Below are 27,649 nucleotides of genomic sequence, written 5' to 3' on the forward strand. Positions count from 1 at the left end.
AAATCAAAACACTTAAGTGATTTACTCAGGGCCAAAACATTGGCAAGTGACTAAGTGAAGACTGGGACTCAATTCTTCTCACTTCTGTTCCACTCTTCTTTCCACTAACCCATGTTTTCTGAAATGCCATTTTCCTTAAGGAAACTTCTGCTCACTTTGATCTATACGTTTACAGGCTTACCTCGTTTTACTGCACTCCTCTTATTGCGCTTTGCAGGTATTGAGTTTTTTACAAGACTCTCTACCAGCAAAATGATTACAACTCACTGAAGGCTCAGATGATGGTTAGCATTTTTTAATTAAGATATGTACATTGTTTCTTTAGACATAATGCTATTGCACACTTACTAGACTACAGTATAGTATAAACGTAACTTTTACATGCACTGAGAAACCAGAAAATTCGTGTAACTCACTTTATTGCGATGTTCTCTTTATTGCGGTGGTCTGGAATCGAACCTGCAAGATCTCCGAGGTATGCCTGTATTTGTTTTTTCAGTGCCTAAGATGCAATTCAAAGAACGAGTATATATTGGAAATGAAAATGATGGGCAGATAGTTGCAGTGATCCACAGGAGTGGAGATATCCAGTACAGGTCTTCAGTGAGATGCTATCTATACACGGCAGGGGTCTGCACAAGTGATGATGGACTTTGAAGAACGCCCAAATAGTGAGATCGCCATCATCACATTCCTCCCTGGTAAGTTTGAGCTTGAAATTTTTATTTGAAATTTGAGGAAGCCAAGTTTTTGGTGAGAAATGTATATCAGGGAAATACAAGTTCTTGATTTCAAACAAGCTTATGACATGGTTTTATGTGTACTAGATGATAATAAGGTGAGGTAGGTTCTAACAGATTGAATGAATGTCCTTTTGGTTTCTGTATCAACTTGTTGATTGGTTTCCAGCAATGTACAATATTGTTTATTCAAAACTTATTCAGGGGAAAAGGGCATATCAAATGTATAGATTTTACAATGCTCAGAGATAATGTTCAAATGACAGAAATGGAAGGAAATAGATGTCACATTTTAGCATGTATCCAGAGTCTTAAAATATTTGATGACTTTTATCCAATAGTTGTATTAGAAATTAGTACAGCAGTCAAATTAAGAATGACCAACCAGTACAAGCTTGCTAAATTTGCTTCCTGATCATGATGCTAGAAATTCGTAAACAAAACTGGCATTTGCTTTTTTTCCCCTTGTTTTCTAAGATGAGTGACAGAACTTAAAGACAGACATTAAAGAAATTCCCTGTATAAATAGAGACCTGTCATTACATATGTTCAAATATTTACTCATTCATTCAGTAAATATTTATTGAAGGCTTATTACATGCCAGACACTATTCTTTGCAATGTCAACACGGCAGGGAAAAAGCAATATCCTTGCCCTTGTGGTGCTCACATCTAATTGCAGTTGTATCCTTTTTGGCCTCTGGGATATGATTGGCCTGCTGTTATTATTATTGTTCCAGGTGAGACGGAAAAGCCTTGTATCCTTGAGCTGCTGGAGGATGTACTGTATGAGGAGGTAGAGGAGCTCCGCCTGGTTCTCGGCACTCCACAAAGCAACTCTCCCTTTGGGGCTACAGTTGGTGAACAAAATGAAACTCTGATAAGGATCCGAGATGATGCTGATAGTAAGAAGTCATTTCTTGTGCTCAGCTGTAAATTGGGAACTGAAATCCATCTATGGTAAAGTTAAGTGGCTCAGAAAATAACCCCCTCTTTCTGACTAGGGTTTTAAAGTAATTGAGAAATAGGAAAAAGATTAAGTCAAATGGGGAATGAAATACACCATCAAAACTGGAAGTTGGGGCCCAGCCCGGTGGCGTAGTGGTTGGGTTCGCATACACTGCCTCAGCAGCCTGGGGTTCGCGGGTTCAGATCCTCGGTGCAGGCCTACACGGCACTCATCAAGCCATGCTGTGGCAGCATCCCATATACAAAAATAGAGGAAGATTAGCACAGATGTTAGCTCAGGGCCAATCTTTTGCACCAAAAAAACCCCCAAAACTGGACGTTGATGTTGGAGAATGTGGTTTATATCTAAAGTCTGCATCCCAAACATTCATACCTCCTCTGCCCTCCTCACACACCCTTGGGTGCAGTGATTCCTGAGCCAGCAGTTTCCTCCCTCCTCTCCCACTCTCAGTGGCTCACTCCCATAAAATTGTTGGCATATAGAGACTGCCCAGAGCACATGCTCTTTGGGGGCTGGTTAATTCCCAAGGAAGGAGCTGGGCTCAGTTTCTCCTAACACACTCACAAATAATATTGGGTGAGGGGACAGAGAGAAGCCAGGAGTATGATATAATTAAGCTCCTCCCACATGGAAAGAAACATAAATGAAGAAAAAGCATTCCCCTTAGAATTTAATTTGTCCACGTTTCTTACAATTGTAGAGACAATTATTAAATTTGGAGAAACCAAATTTAGCGTCAGTGAACCCAGAGAACCAGGACAGTCGGTGGTTAGAAAAATTCCCGTGATTCGCCAAGGAGACACCTCAAAGGTTTCCATCGTGAGAGTCCACACCAAGGATGGCTCAGCCACTTCTGGAGAAGACTATCACCCTGTGTCGGAAGGTATGGGGGCTCCCAGGGCCTGTCTCCAGATGGGTCATGCTCACACTGTGTGTTAGTGCTGGTGCCCTTGACAAAAGAAGAGAAATATCAAACTGAGATAAAAATAGACATAATCCTTCAAATTAATCTCCTTCAGAAAAACAAAGACAATGGAATTTATTTCCAAGATTTTCTTTTTTGACTTACAAGGTATATGTGTTAGGATGTCAGGAAATTTTGAGTAGATGTACTAGATGACCTTCTGTTTTGAGACTACTTTAACTTTCAATGGGTTTTACTTCATTATGGTAATCAGATATTAAATAATAACTTTCCTGGCATATTCTGTTACATTGAAAATGTGCATGATAGCCGAGATGATAGTCTATTATAGTTTATAGAACACTAACAATTTAAAACTTAAAGCTAGAAAACTTTGTGTTAATGGAGGGCACTGAAAGAGTGGTGAAATACCAAACACAGAGACAATGAATTCTCTGGGCCTTAGAAGCCCATTACGGATGGCTTTCATCCATCCGCCGCCTCCTTCAAATTTTTGGACCATTTTACCACTTACTTTTAAGTAAGTTCTTAACAAATCAGTTCTTCTCTCTCTGTTTCTATGAATTATTTGCCAACAGAACAGACGTAAATTGATGTTCAAAATTAAGTTTATGAATTATTTGGAGTTCTACTTTCCACTTTGTTTCTAGCTTCCTACCTCTCACTACCAGCCATCATGAGTTCTTGATGATCTTAGAGCTTCAGGCATTCTTCTTGATCTCCTAACTTGCGAACAAAATTTGGAAAGTGACTGATAGTTATTACTAAGTAATAAATTTAATGAGACAATAGGAAAAAAGAGCATCTTCTACAAAGGAGCTTGTGTATTTTTTGCATATATGGTAAAGAGCTTCAAAGTTATCCTCAGATTATTCTCTATGTAAAGGATGATAATGTTACCAGACTCCTACACAGGTTCTTTACCCGCCACACAAGAGGGGCCAAATAAAAACTGGAACGTTAGGCTTGTGGCGAGGAAAGGGTTTTTATTTCCGGTGACGTCAGCCGGGAGACGAGAGTGAGCCCTCAAATTCGTCCTGTCTCCCTGAAAGATGGGAGGCAAGGGGCTTTAAAGGTTGCGAGGAATGTAGCTGCTTATAGGGAGGGGGAGTCTGTGGCCTTGCTGGTTGGCGCTTTCCCAGCAGCCTGCGTTTGGCCTTGTGAGGCTGTTTGCAGGGAGGAGGATGGTGAGATAAGAGAATCAAAGGCGGGACTGTCTTTGATGGTCTGCCTCCATGATGGGTGGATCCTGGTGCCAGGAAGCCAAGGAGTTGGGGTCTGGGAAGCTTCAGCTTCTTGATATTCTCTGGATATCAGCCTCCCTTTAATAAACCTCAAGAACTGGTAATTAGCCAAAACTTCAGTGTGAGCCCAGTGTGAGGCCACCTGGCCTTTTAACAATTTGTAACTTCTGTTTGCCTCGTGAAGTTCAGGGATACAAAGGTTTAAAAAACCGCTATTTGGGGCCGGTCCCGTGGCTTAGCAGTTAAGTGCGCACGCTCCGCTACTGGCAGCCCGGGTTTGGATCCCGGGCGCCCACCGACCCACCACTTGTCCGGCCATGCTGAGGCCGCGTCCCACATACAGCAACTAGAAGGATGTGCAACTATGACATACAACTATCTACTGGGGCCTTGGGGAGAAAAAGGGAAAAAAAGGAGGAGGACTGGCAATAGATGTTAGCTCAGGACCCGTCTTCCTCAGCAAAAAGAGGAGGATTGGCATGGATGTTAGCTCAGGGCTGATCTTCATCAAAAAAAAAAAAAAAAAGACTTCAAAAAGAACCCTGATATTTACATATGACTGTAACTTGGAGAAACAGGAAAAGAGGATGAGTACTTTTGGTTTTAACCCCATATATGCTGGGTTTAATGTAGGGGAACTGATATCAGGGCTGGCATCAGTGATATATTTTATATAAATCACATACAACCCAAAAGGAAAGAAAAAAAAACCCTGATTAGCTACTAAATTATAAAATCTAAAATAAGTCTTTCTGTAGTGAGTAGGTTTTACATGAAGGAAACACCTTCTAAATATGGACAATATGACCTTTAACAGAAAATGTTTTTTTAAAATATAAAACAATTCTTTTTGCTAAAACAGAAACAAAATTCTACCTATATAGTAAACTGACAAATGAAGTCAGAAAAAAGTTAAATAACATTAAATCAGCCTTTGTCTCTTTTAGCCCATAAATGTCAACATGCTATTTATAATAAAAATTTAGTAATATTTTCTGAAACATATCTTAATTTCTCTTTTTGTGTTCCAAATTGAGGTCAGTCCTTCACAAATAAACAGAAAAAATTAAATATAGAATGTAAGTTGAAATATGTGTTGTGCTAAAAGTGTCTAAAATGACAGATAAAGGCTACAGTGATTGAGAAAAGTGTCTATCATCTAGCAATTGTACTTTAAGAAAACAATAATTTAAATATTTAAAATAAATTCTTAACTTTTTAACTTCTTGGAAATTGGGTTTGTATAATTCAGAGAGTTACAAAACTTGAATGCTTACAGGGCTAAGACAAGCAATGAAAATGAGGAACCAAGGAGGTTTGAGGGGAAAATGGAGTGACAGGGATGGTATTGAACTGGAAAGTCCATTCGCTGCTGGGAAATGCCTGTCCTCTCTTAGCCAGCTGACTGTTGCTAGGCAGAAAAATGCAAAAGAACTGAAAAAAGATCTGCATCTGCCTATGAAATCTCCAGATTTTTAAGTGTTAGAAACTAATTAATACAACATCCCACAGGTGCTACCAAACAAATTGGTGGGCCAGATGATTGGCTACTTTCATCCTCTGGAACAAGAACCATAAGATCTCTTAGGGTATGAGAAATCTCAGACTATAGAACATGCTAAGGCTGATGTGGATAATGGCTGTATCTAGAAACAGAGCTAATTTTAAAGATGAATCTGGCTTACTTTTCCATAATTGACAAAAAAAATAGAAGTAGGAAAAGAAAAATACGTTGGAGACACATTTTGTTCTGCCACATTTTAAAGGATTTATAATTTAGAATTATAATGATGGAACTGCAGTTATGTCAGAAAGCAGCATCTGTTATCTTCTCTAATTGGAATGATTATGCATTATGTTCTTTATTTCTCTTCTGAGCCAGTTTCTCAAAAGGTATGGTAAAACCAGCAAAATAGTCTATCCAAGTTTCACAGTATGGTCAGCTGCTTACTCATGAGTTCAAGAAAATCAATTAATTCTTAATGTTTTAATAATTTTGAAATGGTTAATGTTACCGCACCAGGTCCGTTTTTGCCCAACGCCCAGAAAGCCAATTACGGAGATGACGGACGAGATTGCAGAGAGAGAGGGTTTAATCACAAGGCAGCCAAGTGAGGAAAACGGGAGAACAAGTCTCAAATCCGCCTCCCCGAAGATAGGGACTCGGGTATTTATGGGGAAGGGGGCAAGCTGGTCTGAAATGATTGGAGGTGAGGAGAGATGAGGTAATTGATGATCTGCACAAGCGTAGTCAGGCTTCATGCCTCTTTGTAGGACACATGTTCACAGAATGGCGGCATTAGCATGCCCTGAGGGTGGAGTTCCAACCTCTTACCATCAAAAAGTCCCAGTTGATGGGTTGGTGGTCTCAAACCGGCCTGAAGTGGACAAGGGGTTCAGTTCCTGAAAAAATAGCTCAAACACCCATTACCATGGTGACCCCGACTCCAGGGTGACGTTACCTGTAGGAACCTAGTGGGAGTCAGATAGCATATTACCTAAACAGCACAGTTAACAATGCGTAAGTTTATCATGCAGATTTAAGTCCTCATCTTCCGTTCTGATAAGTTTCTAGGTAAGGCCATCCCCCTCCTTCCTCCTGGTACAGGGAAGAAGATACCTTTACAAATGGAGATTTTCTTTACAAATGTAAATGTCTTTTATAAAGGGCAACCAGAACTAAGAATGGGCTTAGCAGGGACCCACCCAGTCACCAGAGATGTCTGTGGTGATGGTCTGTTCTGGGGGCAGGCCTCCCATCCCATACTCCTTTGGTTAGTTAGTGGGGGTGGGGCCAATTCTGATCCCCCATAGTTACTAGCTGTTTAATTATCAATGGCTAACTCTTTGCCGGTTTCATTAAGAAAAGGATTCTCATAATTGCATTTGATTTTCGTGACAATGAAGCATTCTTTTTGTGAGGACGGATAGGGGTAAGAGAAAAATACCATTAACATTGATCTAAAAAAGAGTTTCCAAGATTTACATCAACAGCAAAAAGAAGTCTTTTTAAAATATAGTTTGATATGATATTAAAAGTCTCAATTTTATATCCAGCTTTTCTAGATACATACATAATGTAAATGCTATTCACACTCAATAATACCTGTGATCATATTTGTTTGACTTGTGTCCTGTTGGTTTAGAAATTCTGGGAAATGAGAGGCGATTTCGACTGGTTATGTCCTAACATTAGACCTGCTGATTTTCCATTGCATACCTCAGCATTTTTTCAAACTGTGGGTCAATAACTCAATTTAGTAGCTTATGATTCGAATTTTCTTCTGGATAAAATGGAATAGAATAGAAAATATCAGAGTGCAATGAATATAGTAAGCATAAGTGATGTTTTTAAACTTTTTATTCCATTTTATTCGCACACACACACACAAATACACTGGGCCACAATGTAAGATGTACTTCTCACTGTGAGCCATTGTCAAGAAAGCTTGACAAAAACTTCTCATGTTCATACATAAAAGATTTAAATCTGTGATTTTGCATTTGTAGAAATTGAATTTAAGGAGGGAGAAACCCAGCACGTTGTTGAAACTGAAGTAATGTTTGATGGGATAAGAGAGATGAGAGAGTCCTTCACTGTTCACCTAAAACCCGATGAAAATATGATAGCAGAGACACAGGTAAGCAATAAAATGTGGATATAAATTCATGGCCAGCATATTATTAGGGAAAATGCATGTAAGCATCATATAGTATACAATAAGGGAATGGGACTTTGTATAAGCCTTTATAAAGGAGATGCGCATAATCTCTTTTCACCTCCTAAATAAATTTTGTTCCTATTAGATCGTAATCAAGAAATTTCTGTTTCTTTCTTTGAAAAATCACGTTTGTAGAAACTCAAAGACTAGAGTCACTGAGCCCCACATCAGCCCACTTACCCTCCCCATTTCAGTCAGTAATACTTGAATTTGGGATTAACCTCCAGAAAGAAAGTCTCATCTCAGCACAAAGATGAGATGATTAATTCAGTGCTACAACTCATTAAAACACACATTTTAACTCACAAAGGTAGTTTGCTAACCCTCAAAATTCCTACTTGTTCATTCTAGCTTTATTAAATTGATGTCCAGAGCCTCAGTGATCAAAATGTTCCTGTCCTAACATTTTTTTTCCGTGTTTATTTATATTGTATCATCAACCAGATTTTCTTTAAGGTAAACATAATTTTCACAGAATTTTGACCTTTAAACCTAAAGTAATTTATAAAACTAAAGTTTTAATCACATAAAAAATGAGTCTTTTATTGTTATTTTTATGTAGCATTGCATTAAACTCTTTTGAGTGAAAGGAACAGAGATTCACTCAGATCACCTCAAGTGATAAAAGCTTCTTTTAAGAATACACATGTACGGCAGCTGGGGCTGGCCCCGTGGCCAAGTGGTTAAATTTCCACATGCTCTGCTTCCGCGGCCCAGGTTCACGGGTTCAGCTCCCAGGTGTGGACCTACTCCACTTATCAGCCATGCTATGGCGGCGACACATATACAAAATAGAGGAGGATTGGCACAGATGTTACCTCAGGGCTAATCTTCCTCAAGCAAAAAAGTGGAAGATTGGGGCCAACCCCCTGGCATAGTGGTTAATTTCGGCACATTCCACTTTGGTAGCCGGGGTTTGCAGGTTCAGATCCCGAGTGCAGATCTACACCACTTGTCAGCCATGCTGTGGCGGTGACCCACGTATGAAGTAGAGGAAGATTGGCACAGATGTGAGCTCAGGGCTAATTTTCCTCAGCTCCCCCACCAAAAAATACACGTGTACAGATTGGTAGTTACCAGAGGGGAAGGGGGTTGGGGGGAGGGCAAAAGAGGTAAAGGGGGACATGTGGACAGTGATGGATGGCAGCTAGACTTTTGGTGGTGAACACGGCGTAGTCTGTACAGAAGTCGAAATATAATGATGTACACCTGAAATTTATATAATGTTAAAAACTAATGTTACCACAATAAAAAAAGAGAGAAAAATATTAAAATTAATATAAAAGGGTTTTTTACATGTAACCAAGAAAGATTGCTTATATCTGAACAAAAAGAGAATACACATGTAAATATAGATTTGGAAATTGTGATTTATAGCCAGATATTGGAAGGTTATTCAGGAGCTAAGGAAAAGTTATCATCGAGGTGTTCCTGTCACCATCCCAGCAGTGGATGTTCATAGATTCCTCCTCTGTCTGTGGCTCAACTTCTCCCTCTGCCTGTGCTTCAGGCTCTGCTTCTGGTCTCTGCTCATTAAAGCTTTGCTTTTCTCTAGCATCCACTTCCACATGGCCCGTGCTATCATGTGACGTCTAGGATCTGCCTTCTCTTGGGGTGTCTTTCACCTTTCCTCCCACTATCAACTAATTGACTTTTTCGTGGATCTTCCACTTCACAATGCCCAGACAGATTTAGCTACTATCATCACTTTGGAGCAAAAAATTAGAGCCCAAATACCTTGTGGACCACTGGCCAACGCAGCAAGCCCTGGGCTCAGGTACCCTCCCCTGTACCATAAGATATGGCCAAGGTGTCAGGGTTACATGGAACAAGCTGCATAGGGCCTGTCACTCTGCAGGGGCTCTGCATGTGACAGTTTTCATCATAATGAAGCCAAGGACTTGCCGCGCATCATGGGTATTATCCTGTACAATAGATGCACCAAGAGTCAATTATTTCAGTAACTACAGATAATTATCTTTTTCTTCTAGATGACCAAAGCCATTGTGTATATAGAAGAAATGAACAGCATGGCAGATGTCACTTCTCCTTCTGTCCCTCAAATTGTGTCCTTACTGATGTATGATGACACTTCCAGAGCTAAAGAGAGTGCTGGACCTGTGTCTGGCTATCCTGTCGTCTGTATCACAGTGAGTAGGAAATTGACAAAATTGAGAAACTTGTAAAATAATTATTTAAAATAATTATAAACATTAACCAATATAGTATTGGCTTTGTCATGCAGAAATAAAAGTGGGAAAATACTACAAGTTTGAAGCTTTGAACTTTAGAAGGGAAAATATAACATTAATCAATTAAAGCTCCCATTTTTCTTCCTTTATCCACTAGAGGTTTATTAACTGATGTGTACATAGTGTGTTATCTTGTGTTACCTCAGGGTCTGTCACTGATGGAAAAATAAATAAGTGTTGAACTCTGAACTCAAGGAATTTAAAAATAAGGAAGAGAAAAATATACAGGAATCAGTTACTGTACTATAGGGCAAGATGTGATCATTATTATTATGAGAATGATACAGACTAGCTAGGGCTGCAGCTCCATGTGTGAAGGAAGGCTTGGGATAGTTGGGGGAATTTCAGTAGTTTCAGATAAGAGTCAGATAAGGGAAGGTCATTCCAGGAAGAAGTGATTGCAACACAAACTACATCTAGAGGAATAGCATAAAAAATGACATGTTATCATCACTTTTTTACTTGCCTTCTCTTGACTCTAAATTATAAGCTCCTTGTGAGAAAACACTGGGTCATATTTATTTTTACATAACAACAGCCCTGGTATAATGACCTACATACAGTAGCTACACATAAACGTTTATTGAATTCACAAGGCAGACATCATAATTTGCTGCCAAGTTGTAGAGGTCTTTAAATGTTATATTAAGGAAAGTGGGCTTCATTTGTTGGGTAGCAGGGAGTTCTTGCACAGAAGAATGGCATGAGAAGAAAGTATATTTTGGAGTGTTACCAGGGCAGGTGTGTCACTGGACTAGAAAGGCTCTGAATTAGATGGGGAGGTGGTCCCTGGGAATGAGAAGGGAGCAACTTAAGAAGTATTGCAAAAGAATCGACCAAGTTCACTGACCCACTGGATGTGGGGGCAAGATGAGAGAGAGGAGGGAGGGAGAGAGAGAGGAAGGAAGGGAGGGGGAAAGAAAAAAGATGATTTGGCAACTCTGAGGATTTGAGAGATGATAAAATGAATAATAATTTTACACGTATCAAGGTAGAGGTGGACATGTCCAATAAGCTGTTTGAAATGGAAGATTAGAGTTCATAAAAGCTATTATGGCTAGAATAGGAATTTGAAAGTTGCAGGACTAGCATCTGGAAATGGAAAACGCAGCAGTGAAAACACTGTGAGACCTTGAGAGGAATCATTTCCACATAGTTCTGTACCGTGGCCCTAACATAGTTGTTTGTTTTCCATAGGCTTGCAACCCTAAATATTCAGACTATGACAAAACAGGCTCTATTTGTGCAAGTGAGAACATCAATGACACATCGACGCGGTACCGATGGCTGATTAGTGCACCCGCTGGCCCTGATGGTGTGACCAGCCCCATGAGAGAAGTGGACTTTGACACCTTTTTTACGTCATCCAAGATGATCACTTTAGACTCCATATACTTTCAGCCTGGCTCCAGGGTGCAGTGTGTGGCTCGTGCCGTGAATGCCAATGGCAATGAGGGCCTGGAGCTGATGAGTCCTATTGTAACCATTGGCAAAGAAGAAGGTAATGCATTGCCATTCCCACATGAAGACCACTGGAATACCGTGGAATATTATAAATCTCTAACTCTGGTTATTAATTCTTCCAAGTGCCCTCACATATTCCTTAATACCCTATAAAATCCATTTTTATGAAAATATTCTTTAGAAAACAAATATTAATTCATTTCATTTTTTGATCACTTATTATTATATGCCATACTTTATGCTGGCAATAAGAAAAATAAGGCGAGATTCCTGTCCTCAAGGAGTTTATACTCAAATTGAGGACACAGACAAATTTTAGGTCTGTACAAGGCTCAAAATGCAAAAGTAGGAGTCATTAGTTCTACCCTGAGTGGGTCAGGAAAGGTTTCATCAAAGAGGAGATGCTTAGCTGCATCTTGAAAACAGCAGAGAAAAAAAGCATGAGCAATGACTCACAGAAGCATGCTAGAACTTGGAATATTCTGGGAACGACAAGCAGAGAAGTGGGGAAGCATGTGAGAGAGAGAGGAGGAAGGATCAGGAGGTGAAGCAGGATGGTATGCAACGACATACGTGATGCCAAGGCACTCCAAGCTGGTTGTTGGATGAGTAGAAGTTTGCTGGGGGCAGGAGGAGAAGGACAGTCCAGGTGCAGAAGTATGTACCAGTGCCCATACCTTGTTATTACGGGGGATGTTCCAGGCTGGAGCCCAGACACGTTGTGGGTGGAGAATAGGATGTAGCTGGAGACAACACTGAAAAGACAGGAAATCCACTTTATAACAAATCCTTCACTCTGAAGAAGAATTTTTAAATTAGATTTTTAATATAACAGTCTATTTATAAGATTCTATTTCTAAAACTTCCATTTTCATACAAAATTTTAGAAGTTTCTTTGTCACAGAAAGAAGAGTTATATGTACCACCTCCCACCATTATATACTCAGGATCAATATTTATTGATATCATGTATAGGAAACATGTTCTTTTATTAGGATTAAAATATATGGTTTTTAAGTTTGCCTTAAAAACAAACTATTGTGTTAGTGCCAAAAAATAAATAAATAAACAATGCCTTAAAATGAGTTCCCCTATTAATAAAACACACAGATCAGATGCTAAGGACTGCCTCTGATTTTATTGCTATGCTAATAAATACCTGTCTATTTCCTCTGTTTCGTACAAATAGAAAATATATGTTCCCTAGTTCTCTTGAAGTTATAATCTAGCATCTTGGTCCCCTAAATGATATTAAAATGGAAACATCAAAATTCTCTTAAAGCAAACATTGGAGGAAGATTTTCATGTCAAAATTCTTAAAGATCACTGAGAGAGAGAGAGAGAGAGAAAATGATATATATCAGTATGTATATCAGTATGCGTATGTGTATATCAGCAACAATATGTTTTATTATCAGTATATTATAAATTATAATACTGTAAGAAATTACATATATAGAGAAAACTACACATTTTGCTCCCTGGTTCTAAGGAGACATTTGTGTGTGTGTGTGTGAGGAAGATTAGCCCTGAGCTAACACCTGTTGCCAATTCTCCTCTTTTTGCTGAGGAAGATTGGCCTGGGCTAACAGTTGTGCCCATCTTCCTCTACTTTATGTGGGACACCTGCTACAGCGTGGCCTGATGAGTGGTGCGTAGGTCCGCCCCCGGGATCCGAACCTGTGAACCCCGGGCTGCCAGAAGCAGAGCGGACGAACTTAACCGCTATGCCACCAGGCCAGCCCCTCTAAAGAGACATTTTTTGTTTTAAAAATGAGGGCACTTTTAGTTTTATTTGTTTATAAATAATGTATATTTTATAACTAGTCGTAAGTATATTATTCTAGGGTAAGCATCCCATTCACTTAATTAAATTATACTTACTTTTTTCCTATTGGCTTTTAATCATTTTTACTGTGTCAGTTCACACTTTATATTAAAATGATTTTGTGAATGTGATCATAACCTAGAATGTCCAGCACATATTAAATCACATTGAACAATAACTATTTTTTCTCATACTTTATAAAATACCCCAACTATTAAGAAGTAAACACTAAACTGTCTGCTGTGATTACTTCTTACTCTATGTTATTCTGCTTCCTTATGATATCTACTCTTAGCAATGCCTTAGTCCACAGAGAATTTTAAAGTACATAAAAAAAATAATAGTGCCTATTTTAAAAATATTCTTTAGGTGTTGTCTTTTCTCTTCTCTTAGCATAAATATGTTCATTTCTCCTTGAGGTCTTTGTCAGCCCCGGGTGCCAGGGATAGTGGGAGCAGAGCCATTCTCAGCTAAATTGCGCTACACGGGCCCCGAGGACCCAGACTACGCAAACCTTATCAAGCTCACTGTCACGATGCCACACATAGACGGTAGGTGACTTGGGTAAGCAAATCTGTGGAGGTGGTTTGGGCTCCACATTACCTGGTTATTTTACTGAATACCCTAAATAACCAAGCAGACAATAACTGCTCAATTTGCTGCTTCTGCTCCTTTCAAGTATTTCTGCTTTCTTTCTGTCCAGTTTTTTGAAGTCTGACAATTTAAGCATTCTCTAAAATTAGATAAATTTAATACATGTCCAAACACAATAAAACAAAACATGGATTAATATGATAGCTTTTAGGAAATAGCACAAGTATGTCTTCAAAACTCTTGAACTTAGACTTACTGTAAAGCATTTTGGTATCTCAACGCTCACTTTCAACATGTATTTGATATTTCATAGCTGGAGTTTTATAGATCCCTCCCAATATTTATTGCAATAACTAAGACATTTCCTAGGCATTAAAATAAAATAAAAAATGCAACTAACAGTATTATGTTTGTGTTCCTTTTCTCTGGACAGGGAAGTGTGGCCACAATTTGAGAGTCAGTAACTTTACCCACACTTTATGAATATTTCCTCATGTTCAGGAGACATTTTCAAGTTGTATTTGACTCAATTCATTTTATACTGAAGTAAATTGTTAATATTAATTTTACTATTTGGTATGTTAGTTATATTTTAAGTAGGTAAGGAAAAGGAAATATTAGGCAGCATTAGCAACTACAAGGTAGAATCTACCTCTCTCAGAAAAAGGACACAATTCTGCATTGTCTGCTTATTACAAACCCAAATTTGTGTTGAGTGGGACGGTAGGTAGACAGGAATATGTGCCTGTTTACTTTACAGCATAATGTTGGTCCCACATTTGACTACACCATCTCTAGGCTCACATTGGACATGTGACTCAGGGGTGCAAAGGGCTGAGGAGGGAAAAACAGACCTATAACAGTGACAGAATCAGAGTGGAAAAGTCAAATAATGTCTTAGTATCATTATGAAAATAGCTTTCATGTCACAGGAAAATTCCTGGGACCCCCAGGGGTCCTAGGACACCACTTTAATAATCACTCCTCTGCAGTATTTTATAAGACTTGTCTTCTCAAGAGATAAGGAAATTATGAAGTGTTCTAAGCCCTTTGCTGTTGGTGAGAATGGTAACAATGATGACAATTCCTTGTAGGCATGCTCCCTGTGATCTCCACCAAAGAGCTTTCCAACTTTGAGCTCACCCTCAGGCCCGATGGCACGAGGGTTGGAAACCACAAGTGCTCCAACCTCCTGGATTATACTGAAGTGAAGACCCACCACGGTTTCTTGACTGATGCTACAAAAAATCCAGAAATAGTTGGAGAGATGTATCCTTACCAGTACAGCTCATCTATCAGAGGTTCCAATACCTTACGCTTCTACCGAAACCTGAACTTAGAGGCCTGCTTATGGGAGTTTGTTAGCTGCTATGACATGTCGGAACTTCTTACTGACTGTGGAGGCACCATTGGAACAGATGGGCAGGTATGGATTTTTAACATCTGAACTTTGGTCACTGGATAAACTAGTTGGTTTTGTTCAGTTACATAGATGTGGACTAAATCTCAACTCCAGTCTTCCATCTTGGTGATATAGGTCATTAGGTACAAGAGGGACTAGAAAATTGGCATGACTGGTGTGAAAAATCCATGTCTATTTCTGGAACAATGTGTCAAAAGCATATGTATTTTTTAGCAATGCTCCAAATCTATTCTGATATTATAAAAATCGAAACACCAATTACTCTTGAAAGTATACATTATCATTTCTTATGTATATAGATGCCTGTGATATCTCATAAACCATCTAAAATGAGGATTTACAATCCTCAGGGTCAGTCTAGTTTTTCTCCCTCCTTACTATCTTTCTTCTTCCTCTACCTTCTATTTTTCTCCTTCTATCCTCATTTCTCCTCTCTTTTCTTTCTAGTTTTCTCCCCTTTTCCTCCCTCTCTTTCATTTCTTCATCACTAACATGGTCTAAAGTGTTTTCCTTAAAAGCTTATTGTTATTTCTACTCTACAATTATTGACTCCTCTTCATACTACACGCATGTGAGCGCGCGCGCGCGCGCACACACACACACACACACACAATCCTCCCCACCACCATCATCAACAAAGTTGTTGTTAAAATGATAAAGAAGCAAGGTCTCCACTAGCAGTTATTATAGAGAATCTAAAATATGTAGGGTGTAGTTGAGAATTTAGTGAGTATTTGAACTAAAAGCTATGCTCTGTCCTACAGGACTGAACAAAAGAGTTTATGTAAATAGGCTTATACATTAAAGTGTTGAATGGTACCCAGAATAGATCATGTCTTTCAAGATTTGGCAAAGGTGAGGCTGGTTTTTTTCTGTGCTATATTCCTGTGGTGTTAAAATATAAAACAAGTGGTAGCAAGAGAAAAGTAGATGATAACTCACTATCAGTTTAATCCTACAGCCAAGTGTGAAACTTGACAAGTTGAGGTGGTGTTATGTTAAATGGGCAGTTATATTATATCTGGGAACTGTTGGACTCCAAGGTAGTGAGACATTATCTTAACCACCTCCTCTGAAAGCAGCAAAATATTCAGAAACTTGCGTGGATTAGTAAAAATCCCAAATAAAAACACCAATGGGAAGACAGTGTGGAACAGTGGAAAGAGCCTGGATATTGGAATCAAGCAAATGCAGACCTAAATGTCACTCTGATGTTTTCTAGCTATGTGTCCTTAGGCAAGTCACTTAAGCCCTCAGAAGTGTTACCTCTTCAGATCCCTCTTCCCCAACCTATCTTTGCCACCTGAAAGAAACACAAAAGAAAAAAAAAACCCTATCCCCAGAATAAAAATAAGGACTCATGTTAACAAATCTACTTCAGCCTTTTTCCTTTATAGGTCAAATATCTCTGGTTCCCTTAGCTCTTCCTCAAAGAGCTTATTTTCAATCCATTATTAAATCATTCCTGTTTTCTTTCCATTTGCTTTTCTCTCAGGATCTTGCTTAAGTCACAGGATCTATTGGCATAAACAAAATTGGATATAGTGGGGCCTGCCCAGTGGCGTAGCAGTTAAGTGCATGCACTCTGCTTCAGCAGCTGGAGGGTTTGCAGGTTCGGATCCCGGGCGCGCACCAACGCACCGCTTGTCAAGCCATGCTGTGGTGGCGTCCCATATAAAGTAGAGGAAGATGGGCACTGATGTTAGCCCAGGGCCAATCTTCCTCAGCAAAAAGAGGAGGATTGGCGATGGATGTTAGCTCAGGGCTAATCTTCCTCACACACACACACGCACAAATTGGATATAGTAATAGGATTATATTGTAGTTCTAGTTCTTCCTTGTTAAAAATCACTTCTTACCTGGAGCTTCTCTGTGGATCTCGCTTAGTCTATAGCCTCTTTTCATGCTCAAGAACGTTTTCTATCTTCTCCACAAAATGGCAGCACTTTTCTGTCTTTTAGATATGCAACCCAGAGAGCTTTCTCTAGTGAAAACTCTGCGCTTATCCTGCTTAAGCCTTGTTCTATTATATCTGCCCACTTCTCCAATGTACCAAGTGCATTTTGAATGCAAATCTTGCCTCTAATGTGTTCATCTCTCCGGCCAAACCTTACCATAAAACACTCAGCTAAACTGATTATACTTTGCTGTGTTTTTTAAAATCACTCTTCCTCTATTTAATTATTTACGTTCATTATTCTTCTCTTCCCATTACCACTCCTAGCTAGAAAAGTTATTGCTCTGCTTCTGTAGTTGAGCTGCCAATGGTTCTGTTGCCGAACCAAGTGGGCTCGCCTCCTGGTGCGTTAAATAAGACTCTACACCAGTGGAAGTTGTCTCACAAAGTAAAGTGTATTTGCAGCAAATAGGAGGCCATGAGGAATCATTTCCAAAGTCATAGCATCCCCGAACAAAGGGAAGCAGGAACTTTTATTTCGGTTGGGGAATGAATATTCAAAAGGGAGAGGCAGGTATTAGCTTGCACAGGCTCAGCTGGAGAACATACTTCCACATAATGAGGCCTAAGCCCCTCCTGGAGAGATCTTTGCATTAAAAATAAGGCAAAGGTCATGGGCCTAGGTCTTGTGGTGAGGCTTGGTCAGTTTCAGGATGGTTGGTGGTTACATCTCCCTTGAGTTTCTTGTTTGGTCAGTTTCAGGATGGTTGGTGGTTTCATCTCCTTAACATAAAAAAGGAAAAGAAATAACTTGGAAAAACAGTTAATTGCTTCCAGACCCACCTTTGAGTTTCTCCAGGTGCCTAGTTGGTGACAGTTCTGCTTCATTAGTGAAAACTGGGAACTGCAGGTTTCAGTTAAGTTTCACCTGCCTGAAGAGGCTTACATTACATAATACTCGGAATAAGAGAGAGCACCCTATAAGAATTATTGAGCCATCCAGTTCTTAACTGGTCCATGTTATCTTCTTAAGTAAGGTGGCCAGCTTGTTGTATGAGTTTCTTCTGAAAGAATTTTTCTGCTTTTGCACTGTTGAAAATAAATTTAATAGAGTAACCTGGATCAACATAAAGGAGATGACCAGGTTCAGTGTAAATCACTGGAATTTCAGAATCTTGTTATAAAATTCTAAAAGCCTCAGTGTAAACTAAATGGCAATACAATCTAATAAAGCATGTTGCTTCCTCTCTTAGAGTGAAGCTCAGAGATGACCATTTCGTTTTCCCTGACTTTCTTCCTTGGATTTAAACTTCTACTTCCCCCCTAGCTAAGGATCTTCTCCTATATCCCTGCCTCCCCCTCAACATACACACATTATTTAAATGTAGGTGATGGAGAAGAAAATACAAATTAAAGTAGAAGAAATTTAACTCTTTGAGATATTTCCCTAATTTTCCCCCATTAGTTTTGGGTTCTAGAGAAGAAGAGAAAATATCCGATAATAGTACTAACAATAACAATAACGACGATAATAATAGTACTAGCTAACATTTTATTTAATGTTTACTATGTGCCTGCCATTCTTCTAAGTACTTTACATATTTCCACTAATCCTGTCCTCACAACACCACTATAAGGAAAATACTAATTTTGTCCTCTTTTTAGAGATGAGAAAGCTGAAGCAAAGAGAAGTCAAATAACTTGCCCAAAAGCGATTCGCTTGTAAGCCTCTGCTCTTAACCACGTCATAATTCTTATCTGGACATGTAATTGAATGAATTAAATGTCATGTAATTGAGTGAATGTGAGGAGTGGATATGGTCACAGATGCGATTACGGGAAAGGCAAATGAACTTTTCCCTCTGTTCTTGGTACAAGAATGCTGCCCAACAGTGGTCGTACAGATGTGTGCCAGATTATACCCACACCCACTGTTGGTGAAATTATGCAAATCCATACCTTAATGACACTGGTCTACAGCTTCATTGGAGTACTGGCAGATCAGATTGAAATGAAAACAAGTTTCACAAAACAGCACCTGAAGGCAAGCAAACTAAATGCTTGGTGAACACATTCTGCTTTAGAAGTGCTTAAGAGTCTAACAAACTTTTACATTTCTGCATTTAGGATGGGAAAATGGGCAAAAACAAAGGTAAACCATCAATATGGGCTAAATGTGCTTCAGAGCAGCTTCCTAGTTTTATTGCCCACTCCACTGGACAGCAGCACCCGAAGGAAGCCAGTGCTGCCCGGGTCTGTTTGTCCTCTGCCAGTTCCACACAGCCGTGGCCAAGCGTCTAATAGATGTTACTTTCCCGCTTCTAGTCCTTTTCTAGACTTGGCGCCTTAGATCAAGGTAATCACTGTGCAAACAAGTTTTACTAACTGGTAATTGCTTCTGCCAGGAACAACATGATTAAGAATTGATTTTTTTTCTTTATATGTTCTTAGTAGCTAAAGCTCCTGCCGTGAAATATTGCCAAGTCCCTGCGTTTTTCTTTGTGATTGAAAAGCTCTTTCTAACACACCCTAAAAGGATTTTCTTCCTTCCCTAACCTCCCACATGCAGATTATTTAACTTATAAGAAAGAGTTGCCATGGGGCCAGCCCAGTGGCGCAAGTGGTTAAGTGCGTGCGCTCCGCTGCGCAGCCCGGGGTTCTCCGGTTCACAACTGGGGGCGCGCACCGATGCGCCGCTTGTCAAGCCATGCTGTGGCGGCATCCCATATAAAGTGGAGGAAGATGGGCACGGATGTTAGCCCAGGGCCAGTCTTCCTCAGCAAAAAGAGGAGGATTGGCAGATGTTAGCTCAGGGCTGATCTTCCTCCCAAAAAAAAAAAAAAAAGGAGTTGCCAAACTGAAGGAATCACCTGAAACATCCAGGAAAGTCATCTGTTAACAGCAAATGAAGTTTTATGCAGTTTTACTGCTTCAATGTAGCTTTAGCTGATATTAAGACTACTTCTGCTTTTGCCATCTTATTTACTGCACATTCATTCATTAAAGAAATATTCGATGAACACCTACTCTGTGCCAGAGACCATACCAGGTACCTGCTGAGGACACCAGATACAGAGCTTACACCCCAACAAAGTAGAGTTATAAGAATCAAATCCTCCCTCTTATAAAAGTTAAGAATTTTACTTGCCAAGAAAAAGAAACTTGCACTTTCTCTAATGATAGTCAATGCTAAAATCACTTTTAATAGTTAGTTTCTAAATTATAAAAGCAGATAAATAGTAGTAAAAGAAAAATAGAGATAAATAAAATAATGATTCTGCTCCACCTTTTTGTGTGACATCTGTTTCCTAAATAAAATTTTAAATTGTTTGGGTATACAATGAAAAACACTTGTGATGCAAAATAGTTATTAAAGTTAAACTTAAGTTTTTTAAACTCTTGGGTATTTTTGGTGATTTTTCTCTTGAAAACACCTCAGTTCATTCCACCTTTTATCGGCCTGGCTGGCTGTACTGCAAGGTCAGAATGTTAACTCGCACCTTGTTAAGTAAACAGCGACATAACATCATTCAAGGAATATGAATATGCTGCAGAAATGCAACCCCAATTACACTTTGCACGTGAAACATGAAATTGTAATGTACTTATGAAAAGACAGTTTGATTTTGGAAAAGTAAACATGTTTATTCCTAGTTGTTTGGTTCAAGGAATAATTTTCCTTTCTTTTTACTATTTGTTTGATTTAGGAACATGGAACTTTGGGGCTTTTAGAAGTCATCTCTTTTCATCCCATTATTTTATACTCAGTACACTGATTTATTCTTTTTTACATATAAGCCACGCTAAATCATTTTGCAAGAAATAGCAGGGAGAATCCCAAATGTACAACTTTCATGAAGCATATTACTTCCTATTTTGTCAAATTTGTCAGTTAATTTTTTTAATAATGTGGATTTTTTAAATGAAAGTAACGATATCACCTGGAAAGCTGGAGAACTAAAAAAGTGTAAAATAAGAAAAAACATCTCACTCGTCCCACTATCACTGTACACAGACGTATTTTCTAGTCTCTTTTCAATATACATACATATTTTTAATAATAGCAGTGTAATATTATTTATACCATTTTGTATACTGCTTTTTAGCTTAACATATTGTGAGCATTTTCCCATGACGAGAAAAATTCTTCAGATACATGACTTCTGATGGCTCCAGGATATTTTTGCCTTGTGGGTGTGCCAGCATAACTTATTTAACCCTTCTTCTAGATTATTTCTAATTCTGTTATTGTAAATATCTCATAGAATTGTCCTTAATACTAACAAATTTGTGGAGCAATATTGACCCTCCCTCGTTCCAGAGTCTCCCTCATGCATCTCTGATACCACAGACCTTCAGAAAGGCTTGTAGCTGAACAGAAGCCAAGGTCTCTTTCCTCCAGGTGTTCCTGGATGTGTAGACTGCTATTACTGAGAGACCTTGGCTGAGAATTGTAACTTGTTAAAACAATGTCCTCAGCTGATTAGCTAAGTACACACTGTATTGAGATTTCAAGCTATTGAGATCTATGAGCCTTTGTTACACATTCACAAACACCGCCATCTTGATGATGTAGACATACTTCTGGCAACAAAAGCAGCAACAGAAAGAAATTTCTACCAGTGGGAAATCCCCACCAGTGGTAGCCCTCAGATAAAATTCTAACAGCTCTGGCTCTGTTTTCAATCTTTGAAGTAAGTGCAAACCATATATCCTGCGTAAAGATGGGGTAGCTTAGCGGTTAAGTGTGCGCGCTCCGCTGCTGGTGGCCTGGGTTCGGATCCCAGGCGCGCACTAACGCACCGCTTCTCTGGCCATGCTGAGGCCGCGTCCCACATACAGCAACTAGAAGGATGTGCAGCTATGACATACAACTATCTACTGAGGCTTTGGGGGAAAAGAATAAATAAATAAAAATTATAAAAAAAAAAAAAGATGGGGTAGCTGCATGATTGTCAAATATTTTTAAATGATTATTGTTTTCAATATGTGTGGTCTAGTTAAAACGCCTTGGGTATAAGTGTCTAATCTGTGCTGTCCAATACGGTAGCCATTAGCCATGTGTGGCTATTGAGCATTCAAAATGGGGCTAGTCAGAATTGAAATATGTTGTGCAGGTAAAAAACATATCAGATTTCAAAGACTTAGTACAAAAAAAGAATATAAAATATGTCATTAAAAATATTTTATGTTAATTACATATTAAAATGTAATAGGTTTGATATATTGAGTTAAGTATATTTTTAAAATTGGTTTCACATGTTTCTACTAGAAAATTTAAATTAAATTACCTGTGTGGCTCACATTATATTTCCATTGAACAGTGCTGGTCTAGATACTTGAGTGTCAGTCCTGATTGTACTGAATAATCTTGGGCCTGCCAACTATCTTTTTCGTGGCTTGATTTCAATACATGTGAAATATAGCCTTGCTCAAGTGAAAGTTGCAAAAGAACAAAATAAATCTAGATTAGTTTTTATTAGTACATATACATACTGCCTACTTCTATAAGAATTTTAAAACATCAATAAGATAATATGTAAGTTGGATCACTTCAGCTACATGTCCAAAATAAGCGAACAATTAAATATAATGCAATTTTCCTCAACACTAGTTCTCACCTTAGGCAACATTATGAGTATCATTTTTCTTCCTCTTCTTCCCCTATGTGACACAGATCAGCAGACTTTCTTTTGTCCCTTCAGCAGGTAATACCTCCCCAAATACATACTTGCTGCCCATTATTAGCCACTTAGTAGTAGTGGTAGAAATGTACATCAGTGTGTTACCTTTTTCAGGGCATTTGAATTTTACGCTATCCCTTTAAATATGGAATTTAAAGTATTGTTTGCCTTTGTTGGAGAATTTAAACATCAGTAAGGACATCAAAACTCACTCATCGTGTCACAGTTTCTTTAAGAGCGGTATACCAGATTTAACATATATTTCTTTACTATAAACAAAAACCTTAAAAAGTCCTGTGGTACAGACTGAAAGAAAATTAAGTGCTCATTAAGATGACATCTAGAAGTTACATTGCATTCTTCAATTTTACAGGAATGAATGGGTAGGTGACCTGGGTGATCAACGTAGTTCCATTCAGGCTCCAATTCCTCTAGACAGAAATTCTAAGCAGACAAAGAAGACCTGGTGAACAAGAAAATGCAATAAGATGCTGATTCCATGTGCAGAAATGATCAAACTCTAGGTTACCAGGTCCAGAAATGATCAAACTCTAGGTTATCGTGGGAATCAAATAAAATCAAATAAGAATTAGTCAGGGAGGTGTATGCTAAGTAACTTGTTCCTTGGAAGTGAATGTTAATAGTCTTCTCCAAAATAGCACATTTGTTACACTTCTCAGTAACATTTGATGGATAGAGTATAATGTTGGCAAAAATTATTTTGAGCACCTAGAGAGTTTAATTGGAAATTCATGCCTAAAGCCTAAGTTTTAAAAAAATTTTGATTTATTAAAATCACAGGATAAAATATTAATTTCAATTACCAGTGACATATGGATTGACTTAATCACTCTCCATTACACTGTCAGAGTGCTAAAATTGCACTTCAAGATCAATTTCTCAATCACTGCAATAATATCCACCCTTAGAAAATACTATCTCCAAGGACTTTGATTGCAAGGCCCCTCTCCTGCTGGCCAGGTTAGCAGATAATGGGGGGTGCTAGCTACTACACAGCCGAGGATCAAATAATTTGCTTGGTTGATAGTTTTTTTTTCATATATATATTTGTTGATGATTCAAGTCATCATTTTTGTGATTTGAGGAGTTTGCTTCTATCTCAAATTATAGTTATCATGATTTAAATTATTCATTAACTCATGACTGTTATTCCTGTTGCCAGCTCAGTGTGGAAGGAGAACTAGACTTGTATCAGAAAGCCTGACTAGAACTTCTAAGGAGTGTGATCTGACCCAAATTTGCTCTTGTGTAGAAGATGATAGTGGTATTTGCCCTACTATTCTGCAGAGCTATTTTTGAGAATTAAATATGATAAGCTTTGTTAGGTGATCTTAAGACTACCCTCAGCTTTGTTTGGAATATGATAAAGTGTGATAGAGTAGAAAAAGCATGGGTCCACAGCTGGGTTCCGATATTGGCAGCGCCACTCCAGAAGCTTAAAGAATTCTGTGGGAAATTTGCTTTGTTTCTTTGAATCTTAGTTTTCCTCTTTCTCTCTTTCTATCCATCATCTATCCATCCATTCATCCAATCATCCATCCATCCATATAAATATAATTCTGGGGGAGAGTGAAAATATTGAATAGCTTTTATTGTGAACCTAACACAATATCTGAAATGTGGTAGGCACTCAGTAAATAAATATTAGTTTATCCTCCATGACCCCCAATCCACCTGCAAAATACTTGAAAGAGGAAAGCATAAATTTTAAGCAAGATGCTTCATTTCAACTAATTATTTCTGAGACACCTTAAATATTACATGTCATTACTAAACATATTTGCTTCCCTGGATCTTTCCTGCTTTATTTCATCTTCCTCTATATAATAATTAAAAAATACCTTATAGCAGTATTATTCATAATAGCCAGAAACTAGAAATAACCCAAATGTCCATCAGCTGATGAATGGATAAATGAAATGTGGTATAGGCATAAAATTGGGTGCTTTTCACTAATAAAAGTATTGAAACATGCTGCAACATGGATGCACCTTGAAAACATTATGCTAAGTGAAAGAAGCCTGTCCCCAAAGACCACATATTATATGATTCCATTTATATGAAATGTCCAGAATAGGCAAATAGACAGAAACAGAAAGTAGACTAGTGGTTGCCAGGACTGGAGGTGAGGAGGGAATAAGGGGATAACTGAGAATGGGTACGGGAGTCCTGTTGGTTGTGATGAAAGTTGCACAGCTCCCTGAATATATTAAATACCAATGATTTGTCCACTTTAAATAGGTGAATTATATGTTATGTGAACCATATCTTATAAAGCTGCTCTAAAACAAAAAGGGCTATGTAAATTATAGCATACTCAAAATAATGCAGTTTATCTTAAAGATCTCTGCTACATATCCTTTGTTGCAAAGGAAGTTAGTATAGTAACAACTATTTAATTGCTCCAAAATCAGTGAGGGGACAGTAGTGTTGTAAGTGTTGTCATTTCCTTTCCTCAACTGAAGATGAAATCTTCAGTTACGTGAAAGGAGAAAATGGCTTGTACAAAATTAGGCTCATTTAGTTAACAACACTGAATCGTACTGACAGATGTCATTTTATTGTTTTAGGTCCTAAATTTAGTGCAGTCCTATGTGACTCTTCGAGTCCCTCTGTACGTTTCCTACGTGTTCCATTCCCCCGTTGGGGTAGGAGGCTGGCAGCATTTTGACTTGAAGTCAGAGCTGCGTCTCACGTTTGTGTATGACACTGCCATCTTGTGGAATGATGGAATTGGCAGCCCACCGGAAGCCGAACTCCAAGGTGGGCAAACTAGTTTTCTTACCTCTTTGAATTACTTAAGAGGATTTTTACGGTAGCTAAAAGTAATAGAAGCAACTTCCAATATATTTTATTTTTATAGTCAATATTTTAAGATAATTTCATTTTTGTCATGGAAAAACTGTTTTAACTAAATCATATCGGTGCCTCAAATTTTGCATAATATGTGACTGTCACATATAACATTTACATTTCATGGAGATTTATGCATTACATGACACGGTCTATATATTTCCCTAGATTCTAGAAAGTGGATAGAGGAAGTTCTAATTGAAAAAAAGGAACGAACCCGAGAGGAAAAGTTACACATTTTTGTTTCTGAAAATGGGAGGTGTGTTTTAAAGTCCAGAGTGAATTGTGTCCTAGATTCTAGCTCTGGCTCTACAGCTAACTAGCTGTGTGATCTCGAACATATTGCTTAACCTTTACGGCACTCAATTTCTTCTGAAAGATAGGCTAGACTTCTATTATTATTTCTGTTTTAAAATTCTATTATTCTCTGATAGTTTAGCTGAATATCTTAGAACAATAGTGTTAAGTGCCACTAACTATTGGGCCCATAAGCATCTATAAAACTTTGTTTCAATCTCCATGTCAGAATCGTAATTCAAAGTCCACAATCATAAAGCTAATTACCCCACTAGTAGAATTAGTGCTGTTTCTTTTCAGGCATCTAGTAGTGCTATGCTTCCATGCACGTCTGAGTACCATACCTGCATTACTTTTTGCGAGTCAGAGGGAAAATACTGTTGATAGTGCATCTCAAAATCTGCTGTCTTAAACAGATCAAATTACCTTAAAGCTAAGTGAAAGGTAATACGATCACTCTGAACAATCACTCCAGGTTATTTCAAATGTTTTAATTTCATATCTTGCCTTAGAAAATGTACATTTAAGTGAATCTTAATATGGATCCATACAGTGGTTCTCAACTTCTACATAAAGATCTCATGTTTCCTTCTTGAATCTGGAGTCAACTTTGGTCAAACTGCTAAATTTCTTGGGAAAGCTTGAGTTTTATTAAGCCTATAAAATTTGGAATCATCCTGAAGAACAAACCAATTTCCACCTACATGTCCAAATCTTCAAAATTTGACAAGTTCATCAAGTCTCTCAATTTACAGTTTCATTTATGTAGACTAAAGCTTTAAAAAAAAATCTTGGCCTACTGTAACCCATCTGTATATGTATTTCATATTGGCCTCACTCATGTTACCTAATTCTCTTTTGCATACCTTCTAGACACCTTTTCTCATTAGAAACAAAACTACTTCTGCCTCTCTTATCACTCAGAATTCTTCTGATAATACCTTTTGGCTAGAATGCTTAAAGATGAGATGAATCTGAATTCATTTTTGGAAGAAATCCTGTACATTAGGAGTCCCTGGTAACCAATATTTCCACTCTTGTGCGCTATCCCGTTGTAGGTTCTCTCTATCCAACCGGCATGCGCATCGGGGAAGAGGGGCGCTCAGTCGTGAACTTCAAGACGGAGGCTCAATTCCATGGCTTGTTTGTGCTCTCACATCCCGGTAAGCCCCGTTATCCATTGATAGCCACTCCCCATACAACAACAATATACTTTTTCCATATTCACACATGCTTCAGCATGCTTCCCTATGAGCGTAGAAGCCCTTAATTTTAAATGAATTGTGTATGTGCAGTTATCTACATGAAGACTTGATAATTGTTCAACTACATCTCATAAGCCACAAAATCATCATTGTCTGTGTAAACTTTTAGAGAAAATACAAAATGATTAAAGTAAATTTAAAAGAAAACTCTGAGTTAATTTTAAGTGAAATTTTCCTTAGATAAAGAGCATAGCAACAACAATCCCCTTCTCTGCTTCTATTCCGTTTTACAAAAAATTGAATTTTAGGTCATTTGTTCAGCAAGCACTTTTCTATTCACAGCTCTTTTCTAAGTACTGTAAGAAACTTTATAATAGAGCCAGAAGGGTCACTTCACTATCATACTTAAGTTTCAGACATGTTAACGAATTATCTTTAATAAATATTTGCTATGCAATTTTACTCACTGTGGTAGACTGTGCTTTGAATATCAATAAGGTAGCAGTCGCTAAAGTCCCATGTCTAAGGTT

General features: G+C 38.3%; 2 protein-coding genes across 1 annotated transcript; both read left to right on the forward strand.

Annotated features, from left to right (window-relative positions):
- Positions 1 to 27,649, forward strand: part of LOC131409892 (phosphatidylinositol 3,4,5-trisphosphate 3-phosphatase TPTE2-like) — a 222,171-nt gene that overhangs the window by 76,708 nt on the left and 117,814 nt on the right.
- LOC131410403 (FRAS1-related extracellular matrix protein 2-like) lies at positions 647 to 27,199 on the forward strand. Its single transcript, XM_058548578.1, has 10 exons — positions 647 to 701; positions 1,481 to 1,645; positions 2,411 to 2,593; positions 7,390 to 7,520; positions 9,593 to 9,751; positions 11,051 to 11,354; positions 13,565 to 13,696; positions 14,834 to 15,165; positions 25,335 to 25,527; positions 26,973 to 27,199. The coding sequence occupies exons 1-10, from the start codon at positions 647 to 649 to the stop codon at positions 27,182 to 27,184; spliced, it is 1,866 nt and encodes a 621-aa protein (XP_058404561.1). The 3' UTR covers positions 27,185 to 27,199.

The sequence above is a fragment of the Diceros bicornis genome, chromosome 9, assembly GCF_020826845.1.
Source record: "Diceros bicornis minor isolate mBicDic1 chromosome 9, mDicBic1.mat.cur, whole genome shotgun sequence".
NCBI classification, from domain to species: domain Eukaryota; kingdom Metazoa; phylum Chordata; class Mammalia; order Perissodactyla; family Rhinocerotidae; genus Diceros; species Diceros bicornis.

Bases quoted from the DNA above. Each gene is read 5' to 3' on its own strand.
- LOC131410403 (XM_058548578.1), top strand. From the start codon at position 647: ATGGACTTTGAAGAACGCCCAAATAGTGAGATCGCCATCATCACATTC. The intron at 702-1,480 runs GTAAGTTTGAGC...TTATTGTTCCAG, and splicing joins CATCATCACATTCCTCCCTG to GTGAGACGGAAAAGCCTTGT. The intron at 11,355-13,564 runs GTAATGCATTGC...TTTCTCCTTGAG, and splicing joins AACCATTGGCAAAGAAGAAG to GTCTTTGTCAGCCCCGGGTG.